Here is a 14,034-nt window from a genome sequence, read left to right on the forward strand (position 1 = left end):
TCACTGCTGTAATTAACATACTTTAAATTCAAGATATTTTCCAATGAATATCTATTTTTCTTCTACCCCCATAGGTTCATGCTTTGAATATCCTTCGGGCACTGTTTAGGGATACACGTTTAGGTGAAAACATCATGCCTTATGTTGCTGATGGAATACAAGCAGCAGTTCTAGGTTTTATGTCACCTGTCTGGGCAGTAAGTTAATTCTTAATTTTGCTTCTCTAATTTAACAGGATATAGAGTAGTGCTGTTCAGTGAAGCTTTGGTCATGTTTATAAATGACAGTGTGGTTTCTGGAATGTTATGTAGTGTAGTAAGTATTTCAGTGTACAGCAAAGAATAACGTAGACTTGCAAAAAAGTCATAGTTTTGGTCACATTTTTTGGTTTGTTTTTTTCTGTAATGTGAAGTGCTGACAAAAAGTAGGGCAAAGCTTACCTCATGATAACAATATATCTAGCTGTTAAATTTTGAGTCAGTGCAGCTAGCTAGTAAGGAGTGCATTTACAGTCATTCTCACTGTTTGCTTTTCAGTAAAAAATGATATTCCATATGGTACATTAAGGTAGAACATTTCATCATCTGCCGTGCATAAGGGTGAATGCTTTGAACTACTAGAAATCTGGATGTATCCCCTTATATTAAAGATGGACATCTCCAAAAACTCTGAGCTTTCTATTAGTACTGTTTTAAGAGGAAAAATGCTCTGAATTAATTGCTTCCACGTGCTGACCTCTGAACAGTAGGCATGCTCTGTCCTTCACTCAGCTGTTTTTCTTTTTGACTGTACATTAGTGGCTGTATTTAAAGAAACATTAGTACATTTAAAGGAGTTTTTAAAACATAGTTCATGTTCTTTTCTTTTTCCTTTAGGTAAGAAATTCATCTACACTTCTTTTTAGTGCTCTGATTACAAGAATTTTTGGGGTTAAAAGAGGGAAAGATGAAAATTCAAAAAAAAATAGGTAAGCATCACTTGGTATCAACTGTAAGTTTGCAAAACATGACCTTAGCCAACAACAATTTGAAAATGTTGCTTGTTTTATGGATATATTGAATCATAATGTTACAAAAACACGTAGCCTTGCTTAAATTGTGCTGCCAAGAAATAAGTGGCCAAAAATATCTGCTGTTAAGCACTGAGAGTAAATTTTACTCATGTGCGATTTCACAGAAGGGGAGTGTTGCTGAGAGGTTTTGGTACCAGTGGCTCTTCCAAATCCCCAGTCTCTCTCGTGGTCACAAACTAGCCCTGTTGCTCTTGACAGCAGAGAGCAGGCAGTGAAGGAGAAGAGGAGCAATGGTCACGTGTGTTCCCTTACCTCTAGAGCATGCCTGGAGGTAAACTCACCCCTACTAATTGGAGATTTTTCCCTCTAGCCTTCCTGCTCTAGAACACCCTCTCCTTCTTATGTGTCTCTTTCCTCCAAGGTCCAAAAATTGCAGCTTGTGAAGCTGCTTCTCTTCCAAGGGGTTCTGCCCTTGAACTCTTTAGTCCTGCTCCAAATCTTCTACTGTTTGGCCTTATTAATCTAAAACCTGTTCTTGGACTCTTAAAACTCTCCAGTCCTGAGCATTCCTGTTTCTCTAGGCCCTCCAGTTAGCACATAAGCACCCCAATGTTTTTGTTGGCCTTCAGCCCCTTCCTTCTGCAGCGAATGAAGGATGTCTATGCCCTGTGCTCTGTAGCTGAGGTTGCTGCTCTAGCAGGGATGTGGAAATAATCTTGAATGCAGAATAAACTCATTAAAAAATACTCCTGGGTGAGCCTGCAGGGCCGTAGAGTGGTCACACTATGGATATTATGGTAACCATTTCAGAAATTCCTAATGGATTTTCAGATCATGGACAAGGTATGCAGTTTCTGAAAGGAGGCAATTGTTACAATTTACCTTCAAAAATTCCACTCTCTTTTACTCATTATACAGTGGTTCCTTACTGTTGATCTATGTAGCTAATAAAACTTTCATGCACGTTACGAGAAGCTAAATGTCCTTGGATGATACTAGTCTTTCATCTTACAGACAGTAGGTGCCATTTTAGCTGTTAGAAACAATTAATTTCAGGTGTCACTTGAAAAAATTAGTTATTATGCATGTATGAATGTGAGGAAGAAATACAGGTGGGAAATTGGAGAGAAATTACCTTTAGAACATTACTCTTCCCCCAAAACAGATTTGAAATGTCATTTCCCCTACTGCATGAAATTATCCCTGCTTTGTCATAAACCCAAATCACTTCTCATCCAAACATGGATTTCACTCCCATACCACTGGGTTTCAGCCAAGCAGGGCAATAAAAAGGTTTCTTATTTCTTGACTTCTTACTTTGGTTTTGTAGCAGCATTTATAGTTGGGTTTTTAAATGTTGATATTGTTTGCTTACTGGAAGAGAGATATACCTCAGCTTTTTTTAAGCTTGTATCCATCCTAGGGAAAAACTTTGACATGAACTTCTACAGTGGGAAGGCAAACTGACTTCTCAGATACGCACAGTGTGATGAGATATGTGTAATCTGAGATTTCTGTTTGTGAAGGTATAGAAAGCAGTGCATCTGAGCGTCTGTTGGGGGTGGGAGATACCAGAATGAAGGAAAGTAAACTTTTATATGGTTAAATTGAATTCATTAAAAACTATGTTAATTTTTATGTAACTGGCACTGTTGACTTTTTTTCTTTGTAGTCATTTTGACTAAAAGAGGTTAAGGCAGGGCTGGCTTCTTTTTCTTCCTTTATTTATTTAACAGTTTTGCATTAAACATTGTATGTATACATCAGTCTTATTGTTGCCCCCATGTAGTAGTCAATACCATGAAATGGGGAATGGGAAAAACTACTAAAGACTGGTCAGGGAGGGACAGGAGATATGAAAACAGAAGCAGAGATTTTTCAGGTTTGTGACTTGAAAGTGTCTCTACAGAAGATGCAGGTTTAGAAGAATGATGCAGAGGTTGTTGGCTATTTTTTTGTAAAGCTACTTCTTCCGAACCCAGCCGGTGAGTTTAAGGTAGGTGTTTGGGAAGAGGGCTGTGTTGCAGTGGTTTGGCACCACGAGGTGTCACCGTTGCTGCACAGCTCCCTGCAGCCACACCGGTGGAGAGCAGCTGTGCTTGGGCACTTCTCTTTGGGAGCGCTAAACTTGTTTTGTGTAGTGTTTTGCCAGAACAGAATTCGTATATTAAGAATAATTTGTTCTCCTCCCCCACTGATTTTAAATCTGTCGGTTTACTGCAAAAGCACTAGCATTCTAGCAACTTGCGTCTATATGAACTTGTGTGAAGGTCATCTGTTTTTGAGCTGCTTGTTCTGTCGCCTGCAGGATGGCCTGTTTGCATTAAGGGGCAGTCTATTTGTGGGCAGAGAAAGAGACCAACTTTCTGATGCCACCGTTAGGACCTTGCATAGGTTTCCAGTTTGCCTGATTTTAGATTAGGGGTTTAAATCTCTTTTCTGTGCCAGGGAGCATTACTTTGTTGTTCTCAGATCTCAGCATCTGTCTAAAAAACGATGGATTTTCTGGTTGTTTTCTCAAGAAGAGCTCCTGTGAAATTGGTACAATTGGGGTGGTGGAGAGTTTGTGTAGACTTGCAGAAGAAAGCTTTGTTGAAACAGTACTGGCAACTTAACTCCACTGCCATGTTTCTTTAACTTACTTAGTGTAACTTTTCCCTTTTTTTTTCTCATATTGGCACTAAAAAATCACATATATCATCTTTTATATAAAAGTTATAGGTCTATCATGCCTCTTACTGCTTTTAATCTGCTGATGTTATGTTACATTCCCTATTTATGTTAATTTTGTACCTTATAATTTCTATGCAGCTAGGATGTTTGCATAGTGACAACACAGTAAGGGTCTATTATTTGGTGGTCTTGGATCAGTTGTGAAGCATTGGACTGAACGACCGAATGAACTATAACCTATGTCTGATCAGTAACCACATTTAATTTGTTTGGGTTTTTTTGTTTTGGTTTTGGTTTTTTTTTTCCCCAGGCATATGTAAAAGAATGGTGGGTTTGGGTTTTGGTTTGATTTCTGTTAGGGTTTGTTTTTTTTTTTTTTTGTTATTTTTTTACCTCCAAACATTCCTGTGTCATTTTGGGTGTTTCCAGTAGAACAACTGTGTGAAAGGGCCTCCTCACTCAGTGACAAAGACAGTGAGGGGATGCCTAACTCTGCTGACAGACATTTTAAATTACATCTGCAGTGGGCATCCCTGCTGGAGAGCAGAGGCAAGAAAGCATGTTGAACTGGGCTTTGTGATCATTGAAAGGGCATTTGAAAGGTCAGCCAAAACTCTGTCTGAGGCAATACTATATTATGCTAGAGAAGGTCCATTCTCTGAAAACTTGGTCTGCAGTTTGAGGGTTGAAGAAACTACCAGCTATGTACCATGGTTCCCGCTGCTCAGTTGTGTTGGTTCAGTTGTCATTGGGGCTCTGCAGTGGGTCATCTGCAGAGTGTTTACGTCAAAGCCGGATTGGTACAACTGGGGAGTGGGGAACTGGGGCTGTGAAGGAGGAGGATTTCTTGATCAGAACTCTGGGCTCATGCCAAACTTTGCTCTTAAGGGTTCACTGGAAACTTGAAGGGACTACTTGTACATCATGCTTTTCAGAAGATGCAGTCATGTTCTGTTTTCGTTAAATATGGATGTGTCTTTAATTTATAGCATGGGCAAGGAAATAATGAATTGGATAATTAATACTTGAAAAATAACAACTCTGTGCAGCTCTTGCAAGTAGAATAGATAGAAGTTGTGTGCAGATTGTTTACAGTGGTCCATGCAACTATACAGGTTGAGCTTTCTCTTTCTAGTGAAAAGAAAGTTAGAAACAAAAACATTTTCTCTGGGTTCTCTCTTTCTGTATCAAAACTTCCAATGCTGCTGTGTGTGCTTTTGTATATATATGTGTGGGTGTGTTTGGCTAAACTTTGATACTTTGAAATCCAGATAATGGGTTTTTAAAATGGTCCTGTTAACTCTTACCTGTAGGGGAGGGTTAGTTTAGTTTTTATATACTTGATTTGGGACTATAATCTTAAATGTTACGATGATTTCAGATCTAAAAGACTTGTAATGAAATTCTAGCCGCATAAATACAAAGTAATGAGAAAGGGTTGGAAAAGAGTCTTTGCAGTTACTCCATTTAAATCTGGTGACAGAAAGCGTGCTCTGCAAAGATACGTCACCACGTGTTTTAGAGCAAATAATTGCCCCTTCTGCAAGCCCTTCACAGCACAGGTGGTATTTATGTTAGTTTAGCCAGTCACTTCACACCGGGTGGATGCGGGGTCTGTATCCCAGTTTGCCTAGCTACCGTGCTGGCGGCTGCGGCCTGTGCCCCAGCCCCGCTGCCGTTCCGTGCCCACTCCTGTGCTGCGGGTGTGGGGCTGCGCTGGGGGCTGCCCTCAGCCGGAGCAGTGGCTCTGGAGGGGGCTGCCATGGCCCTGGCCACCAGGCACAGCCTCCCTCGGGCTGCTCTGGGAGCACCACTCAGGGGCATGCTGCAGACCCGAGTACTACGCTTGGTTTAAAGTAAATTAATCGAAGCAGGGCTTTGAATGCAGTGAGTTCTGTAGGGCAACGAGTTTAGTCTCTCATGTTTTGATTAAATGGTCTCTCATGTTTTCATTACATAGCCGTTTCCCATCCTCTTGTGCAGTCCGTTTACAATGTAGATTTGCTGATTCCATGCACTTTTGAAGAAGCTGGGGTCTGGCGTATGCTTAATAATTCTGTTTTTTTCATGGATATTTTTTTCCTGTTAGTGTTGCTACAGATTGCAAATCATCTAAAGTAAATGTTTGCTCTAGTTGATTGTAGGCTCCAGTATTCATCACGTGAAAAAAATTAGGATGTCTTGAGGTAAAGAGATTCTAAAAATAAAATGGAATATATATTGTGATAGTTAATGCAGATCTGAATATGAAAGTCAAAATAACTTACATATAAAGTTAACTGAAATTAATTTTGAAATGTAATTACATTTCTCATCATAGAGAAATTCTCTTCTGCCCAAATGAGTTACAGTGGCAATAGTGACACTTTCACCTACATTCTTACACACACACACAAATATCTATATATATGTCTATATATCTTGTCCATATATGGACTATGTATATGTGTATATATAATACTGGAGGCTGGACCAGTGGTCTAGTCCAGTGCTGTACACACACATGTGCATATATATCAGAGACCTTTCTGGTCTGTAGTCCAATGCTAATTAAAGCTGCTATTGCTTGTTACTGGGCAAGACTCTTCTCATCAAATACCTGGCATTTCTGGCTTTTATTATTTTTTTACTATTTTTTTTTTTTAAAAGGATGACCGTGATCAGAAATTGCCTTTGAGGCAGTTTGCCATTTGACTTAGAACAGGCTTTAGTCTTTAGAATAATAAAAAAGGATTGCCCTGACTTATCTGAAAATGGAGGTTTTTTAGTTGGAATATAAATGTTGCAAAGTCCTCAGAAAGAACAACCATTGGCCTCAGGTACAGGCTGGGGTTAAATGAAAGAATAGGGAGTGGGGAGAATTCCCTTGGCTTCTCACTTGGTGGAGGAGGTTCCAGGAAGGAAAAGCTTCAACTCGTTGATTAACAAGCAGTTTCTTAAGCAAGACTGAAATGGTACAGTGCAACCTGGTGATTTTTACATGAAGTAACTGGTGTGTATGTATATTTGCATTTAGGGAGGGTGGAAGCTCCTATTTACACTAGTGAAGGGAAAATGCATATGCAGAAAATACTTAGCTGTCAACTTAACACACATTTTCTGTGGAGTAAATATTCATGCTGCTAGAAAATTGAATATGAACGCTGCCATGTTCTTAGTGTTGGTTAAACATATTTGGAAAGAAAGAAACTTTAATTGTGAGCTAGATGGTACTACTTGAAGTTTTTATTTTCATTGGTAGCTGTCAGTAAATGTTGATGACTCAACAATGTCAAGCACTTGAAAAGGAGAAACTTATATTAAGATGAAAACTATGTAGATATGAACAGGTTTTGATGGTGCACTAGTGGCTGTGAGACAGTCAACTTGCACAGCGACCCTTTGCTTGCTTTGTTTTATTGCAGGTTGATTGTTCAGCACTTCTCAGTAAGTGGTCGCTTGCACACTTCAAAGTCACTGAGTAAAACCAAATGAAAAAGTTCATATTCAACTTTTAGTAACACTAAGTTGGATTTTGTTTCTCCTAAATTGGTATGTAGTTTTTCTTAACATTAAGGTTTTGTATAAATACTAAGTTTTTTGGTAAAAAATTGTGTTTTACACTACGATGGGTTAGAGGAAAACAAATTGAATGTTCTAATGCAAACCTCTCTTCTCATAATATTAACCTTAAATTAAATGAATCTGAAATATCTTCCTTTTCACTAAGCCACTCTAGAGGTGTAGGTTTAAGTACATAAAATACTTTGTAAGCGCACAATTCCTGTTGAATGTTCCACATCCGGCAGGTTCACACTTCCAGTATTTCTTAACAGCTGAAAAATCTGTCTTACATCAATGATGATTTTGTCAGTCTTAACAGCAACTGTTTTAGACATTTGCAGTGCATCATATTGGACTCTGGTAGGACTTACGAGATGGGTCTGCATTGCCTGCAGAGGAGTGGCCAGTACTGTTTTGGGATAAGCTGAAAGAAACTTTGGTGGCACTAATATGGTCAAGCTGTAATGGCACATCAGTGTCATAAAATTGGATAGCCCTAAGGAGGGTTTCACTAGAGGTGATACTCGGATTGACTGTAGCCTATGAACACTCCATGCTGATTTGGAGGCACACCACTGGCAGAAGTCCTGTGTGCCACCTGAGGTATAGCTGCACGTGAGAGGATGCTGACTGCAGCAATGGGTCCTCAAGAAGGGCATGGTGAGGCAGCAGAGTGCTGAGCCTCATGTGTTGCTCCAGCAGGGAAATGCAAGTATGGCTTGATTCACAAAACTGCCCTCTGAGCTTTGTACCTCTTGGACCGCATGCTGTGGAGGGAAAGATTGGGATTGCTTTATTCTGGTTCTTATTGGTGATTCCCTAGTGGATTTTCTCGGGCAACCTCGGTATGTTGCAGCTTTTCAGCTGAAATACTGGGTCAGTAACAGTGAGGTTTCACGCAGTGACTGAGCCATTTGAATGCCTCTGGTCCTTTTTCTCCAGCTTCTTCTGTGCCACGTTTTGCAAGCTGTTCCGTCCGTGCCACCTTAGTTCCAGTGAATGCTTGCAAAGTAGTTATTAAGCTTTTAGTGCAGTGCATTGTCTTGTGAGGGGTTTTTTTTTGTTAAAAAGAAATTCCTTCCCCTTCTATCTGCCAAAAATGGGCCACATGTATTTTGCTCAACTTTTTGTTTTTAGCGCTCTGGCTCTTTTTTTTTTTTTTTTTTTTTTTGACTTTGACAGATTTAGAAGACTTAATCTCAGAACTGTCTCAAGAAAACATGCAAAAGTTCAGGCTGACTCAGATAACTGTTACGGCTTTTACTGATTAATAGTTCAATAACAGTATGCTTGTTTAAACATAATTTTGAACAGGCTTCCTGCTTCTAAGTGCCTTTATAATAGGAATAATGATGATAAGGTTCTATTAACTTGTAAATTGAAGGTAAAATTTATGAAAGCTTTGTGCAGAAACAGACAAATTGAAAACAAGCTCCTTGACAAACAGACAAATTGAAAACAAGTTTCCCTCTGTGTTAACTACTTTAGTTATTCTGTTTGTTTTACATGTGTAATGTAAAACTATCTAAAATCCTCTGTAGCAGAAAATGTGGACTGTTCTTGAGGTTGAGGATGCTTTATGTCTATATGATTTCTGCTAAAAGATCTACAGCACCATTTTTACTTCAAGATTCTATCTTGTATGTACAGAGTCAGAAAAATATTAACTCACAGAAATCCCAGTTAAATCTCTGGGGCCTAAACACATATTTGAAGCCCTTGTGTGCAAACGTGTATCTGTGCTCTCCTGGACAGGGAGGATCTTCATAACCTGCTGTCTTAAGTCAAAGCCAGAAAATAGGAAGATGAACGTGGTAAACTGATCTGAAAGAAAGTTGACTCAAAGTGAAACATCCGAACAGTGTATGTGCTGGCCTGAGGTGACTTCAGTCCATTCATTTGTTTTAAATAAATTACGGGCATAATGTTAATGTTTGTTTCTATTGAGTGAGTGAAATACGTTCAATAAAACAAAAATTACTGTAAACCTAACCATATGAGCAGATAATTTAGTTGCTGTTGTAGTTCTAAAAGTTTTCATTAAAATGAATTGATGTAATTTTTCTGGGGTTTTTTTGATGTAATTTTTTTCTGGCATGCAATTCCATGCATAATGTACACATCCCTTATTCATTAGCTTCACCATACTGAGTAAAAAAGCAGTTACTTTTCACAGAATGCTTCCAGACAGAAAGTATGTGGGTTGTTTGGGGCAAGATTTTTATTTCTTTTTTTTTTTTTTGTGGCAAGAGATTAAAGATACTAGTTATATAGGTAGTGGTTAAACAGAGTTCTTGGTGGCTCTCTAGAGATACATACATATCTCTTTATATGTGTGTGTATACATGCATGTGTATGCGCATATGCACACTCGTCCATATACACAGTTCAACTTTCTAAAAAAGTTAAAAATACTTGTTTTATATATACTTTTATATACATGCATATATACTAACATGTTTGTGCATGTATATAGAAGTTGAGTGTTGATTAATGTGTTGATACAGCTATCAGGTTGTATCTGTGATGTTGGGTTTAAGTGATATTCCCCTGTTTTTATTCTGAGCCCCTTGTACACTTACTTTTCTTGCTAGTATAGCAACAAAAGTACTCTTGGAAGAGGACTTCACAAGTTATTTTAGTGAACTGTGTGTTGCATAATTATTCCTCTAAGTCACACTTTTCCTGAAGTATTTGTTCTACACAGGTGCTCTTTCCGTACCTGATTATACAAAGGGTATAATAAATAGCAAAACAAGAGGTATAAAGAGACTTGTACTTAAAAGAGATCAAAGCAAACCAGACCATGCAGTCCTTTGGAAATCTTGGCTAGCTTTCTTGTAAATAAAAGTGCTTCTAAAGCAGAAGGTATTTAACTACTGTATTTATACAGGCCTTGATTGACAGTTCAGTTATTAACCTCATAAAAACACAGCAATGTAAACTAGTAAGAATGTTTATTCTAGCACTTCTATCCGAAAGAAAATGATAACCAAGATAGAGTGGCATATTCTTAGTTCCTTTTAAGTATTTGTTTTAGGGCTGTGTAGCATAAAAGAATGTTTTTTCAAGTCAGTGAACTTAAACTATTTTGCTTACTGTTCTAGGATTTAAGTATTTTCTAATTCCTAACAAAACAAATGTTAGATTTATTGAAGATGCAGAGTCACCACCTCTTTATTGAAGGTGCCGATCCCACCACTTTATAATGATTCTTCTTTCCCCTTCATAGTGCTTTGCATTTCGTTTGGGGTAAAAAAGAAATCTGAATTGTTTTTTGTAACTAACTTGATGTGGTTATAGAAAAGTTGTCCCTTGTCACTGAAGAGGTGTCCTGTATCGTGTTAGAAAAACAAGTATGCAATCATCTTTTATACCCTTGCTCTTGGGCTCATTAGCTGATGTATTGCACCAGTTGTTTTCTAATTGTTTTTTCCAGGTTTCATTGTGGTTTTTCAAGCCTCGCCCCAAAATTACATGGCCATTTCTTTTTCTTTTGTGGGAGCACCAAAATTCTCTTCTGCATGTGAAATGTTTGAAAGGAGCTTATCGTGAGTGCTGGGACAGGATTCAGGAATTTTTTAGGTATGTTCTTTAAAACAAAATTATCTGAAGCAAACTCTTAAAATTTACATATAATTACATTTCTAAAAAACCTTTTCTGTTGCTGTTGTCTCTATCTCTTAGTCAGAATGGAGATGATTCTCTGGTTGACGTCAAGAGGGACTGCTAATCAAGAGCTTTTATAAATATATACTATTTCTGAATTTTTAAAAATACATGTAAGCAGTTATTTTTATTTCATGATCAAAAACCAGGTAAATCTCAAGAATTTTATTGTTCTTAGTAGCAGCTATTGCTTAGTGTAATTGCAGTAGGTAGTAATGGCAAACAAATACAGGAAGACCAGAAAACCACTGGTCTGTTAAGAAGACAAGGTTAGAACCATGGTGATGGAGTGGGAGGTAGCTAAATGGAATCATAGAAACTGTAAAAGGATTTCTTGATCCTGTTTCCTTGATTCTTTTTCAAAGCATGATCGTTAGCAACACTCGATCAGGTCAGCAGTGACTTTGGATGAGTTAAAATCCTCCAGAGATGGAGCCTCTGAGTAACATGTTTCAGTGTTTCATTCCCTTTTTTCCTGTTGGCCAATTTAAAACTCCCAAGCTATGATTTGTACCATCTGCAACTACTACAAGAAGTTTAGCTCTCTAATCTTTGATTCCTTCAAGTCGTTGTAGGCTGCAGTTGGATCTTCCCTGGACCTCCTCTTTGTCAAACACAACAAACCTGGCTCCTTCAGTTTGTTCTCACAGTGCATGTACTCTAGGCCATGTCCATCTGAGCAGCAGTTTGCTGGACCCTCTCCTGGTTCTTCTAACCTCTTCTGAACCTGGTAACCCAAAACTGGATCGAGGATTCACTGTGCCAGGTAGAGGAGGCTAGGAACTTCCCTTGATCTGCTGCCGCATTCATCCTGATGGACATAGTCCTGTATGTCGTTTGCCTGGTTTACAGTGAGGATGTGCCGCTGGCCCAAACAGAGCTTGGCATCCACTGCAACCCCCAGGTCCTATCCCATGGGGCTGTGACTGAGCCAGATGGCTTTCAGCCTGTACTGATGCTCAGGGTTATTCAGCCCAGGTGCAAACTTTTGCATTCTCTTTGTTGAACAGCATGAGGTTTCTGTTGGCCCAAGACTCAAGTTTCTCAAGGTTTGTCTGGACTGATCTTCTGCTGTCTGGTGTTTCAGCTACTCCCCCTAATTCAGTGATGCCTGCAGATCTGCAGAGGTTGCTTTCTATCTCATCAACCAAGTTGATAAAAATGTTGAGGGATGTCAGGGGATGTGGAGGATTCCACTGGTTACCAGCCAACAACCAAATGCGGCACCACTGATACCCTTTGGGCCTGGTGGTCCAGCCCAAATGCTTCCTTTATCCAAGTTGTACTCTCTCAGCTTCCCAGCTTTGAAAGCCGAGTGAAGCTGAACCTGTTTGAGTACAGCATTTTTCTAGTCCATTTTAAAGTTGTTTGCCTTAATAGAAATGTAGCTTAACTGCTTTCCCTAAAAAATAAGAACAAGCAGATTCCAAGAATAGTTTTAGAACTATGAGAATTGTTTTATCAATCGTCACAAATCTGTTTGAGTTTCGTCTATTGGAATGTTCGCCACTTTTGGATTCTCTGTGCATTTAGGGACAAGTTCCTTTATGTTGGTTTTGCTGTCAATTACTTCTTTATGGATGTGAAACTGAAACCTGGCAAGTTTGGAGCCTTTCAAGTAGCATGTACACTCTCTTCCCAAATGCCGGTTATGGTGCTTGCCTTGGAATTTGCAGATTACCTCCTTGACCTGACCATAATGGGGTCACTTTAGGATAAATGTAAGGTTCTCCTCCTCTAACTTCAAGTCAAGTGAAAACTGCAATTTTTTTGGAGTTGTTTTTTTTTTTTAAGAAGGTGTGAGCCACCTGTTCACCCTTTCAGAAACACACTGCAGACTTCAGTTTTGTTTAAAAATACAGGCAAGTTCTTAAGGGTGATCACTGAGTGCCTGGAACTTCAGAAAAGAAGTTCTAGAAAGTTTTTCATACTAATCTAGCGTGCATTTTGGAATCTGCTAGCACATAGTCTTAGTCTGGTTGATGTCAGGGGTGAGATTTGAAAATTACAGGTCGCTAATCTTTATATAATTCTTATCAGCAATAGTTAAGCACCAGTTGAACTGCATGTGTTTAAGAAAGGGTTGGATTTTCCATGCAGATCAGCCTGTCACAGAATCACAGGAGCACATGGTAGTAGTGGTCCTGCTGGTACATTGACTCAGTTCTTTTCATAAACAAGCTTGCTATTCTGTTCCTGTTATAAACTGACCACTTTGCATCTTAAAAAGTTTGCTTTTCCCCATTATTTCTGCAGGAAGACTCCCTGAATGCCACCTTCTCAAGTAAAACTTCTCAAGAATCTTGCTGCTTTGATCATTAGAAACTGAACTTGCAATGTGTATTTGTTCATGGCCATTTAATGCTCATTTGTTCTTATGCCAGCATTGTCCTTTATTTTAAATAATTATTTTCCCTCCTGATTCTTCCCTTGAGGTAGTTGTGGATGCCAGTCATATGTCCCCTCTGTGTTAATTTTGCCAGACAAAACAAGTTGAGGTTTTAAATCTCCTCTCAGCAAATTTGCTTTCTATTCCCTTAGTCATACAAGCAGCTTTTTTTAAGTGTCTCTTTTTTAACTGGGAGCTAGCTGTGAGTTATTCCAGTTTATGTCTGTCTTGATTGTTGGAGGGTGGCTTTAGTACTTCCTTGTCTGTACTGACTGTATCAGGGCTGATGTGTGACAGAACCACATCTGCACTTTGTCTTTGTCCTCTTGATGAGGGATCCAAAGTACCAACTCATATGCTTGGATCCTTTTGCAGTTTCCAGCTGGAGACCTTCTAAGCTGTAACACATTTTTTCATTAGTCCTCATATATGCAGTTTTTTATCTGCTATCAATTTGATTTTCTTCTAGTATTCGGGTCTTCAAGATACCCAGTTTTGTTCCATAGTGTTTGAATCTTCCCTCCCTACAGACAGCATCTCGTAACTTTGTTTCATAGATGGATTTTCATTGTCACACTCATAACTTCTTTTACTGTGGTCTTCAATTAAACTAATAATAATATTGGTCCCAACAATAGATTCGGTCCACCAATAACTGACTTGACGTGTTCTTTCTGGGTCTTTGTGAAGTCCTGTTCCTTCTCTAGCTTACCCATTTTATGTAATAGCATACCCTCGTTGCAGTGTA

The 14,034-nt window shown here is 38.8% G+C and overlaps 1 protein-coding gene across 4 annotated transcripts in view; it reads left to right on the forward strand.

Annotated features, from left to right (window-relative positions):
- The window catches only part of THADA (THADA armadillo repeat containing), a 161,986-nt gene that overhangs the window by 36,879 nt on the left and 111,073 nt on the right, over positions 1–14,034 (forward strand). For 3 of the 4 annotated variants that reach the window (XM_040611455.1, XM_040611458.1, XM_040611456.1), the window contains exons 25-26: positions 75–197; positions 876–967. In XM_040611455.1, coding sequence (XP_040467389.1) covers positions 75–197; positions 876–967 — 215 coding nt within the window. Of the gene's footprint in view, positions 1–74; positions 198–875; positions 968–10,667; positions 10,814–14,034 lie in introns of all 4 variants that reach the window. The other variant, XR_005830310.1, reaches the window with a different exon arrangement.

The sequence above is a fragment of the Falco naumanni genome, chromosome 12, assembly GCF_017639655.2.
Source record: "Falco naumanni isolate bFalNau1 chromosome 12, bFalNau1.pat, whole genome shotgun sequence".
Lineage (NCBI taxonomy): Eukaryota > Metazoa > Chordata > Aves > Falconiformes > Falconidae > Falco > Falco naumanni.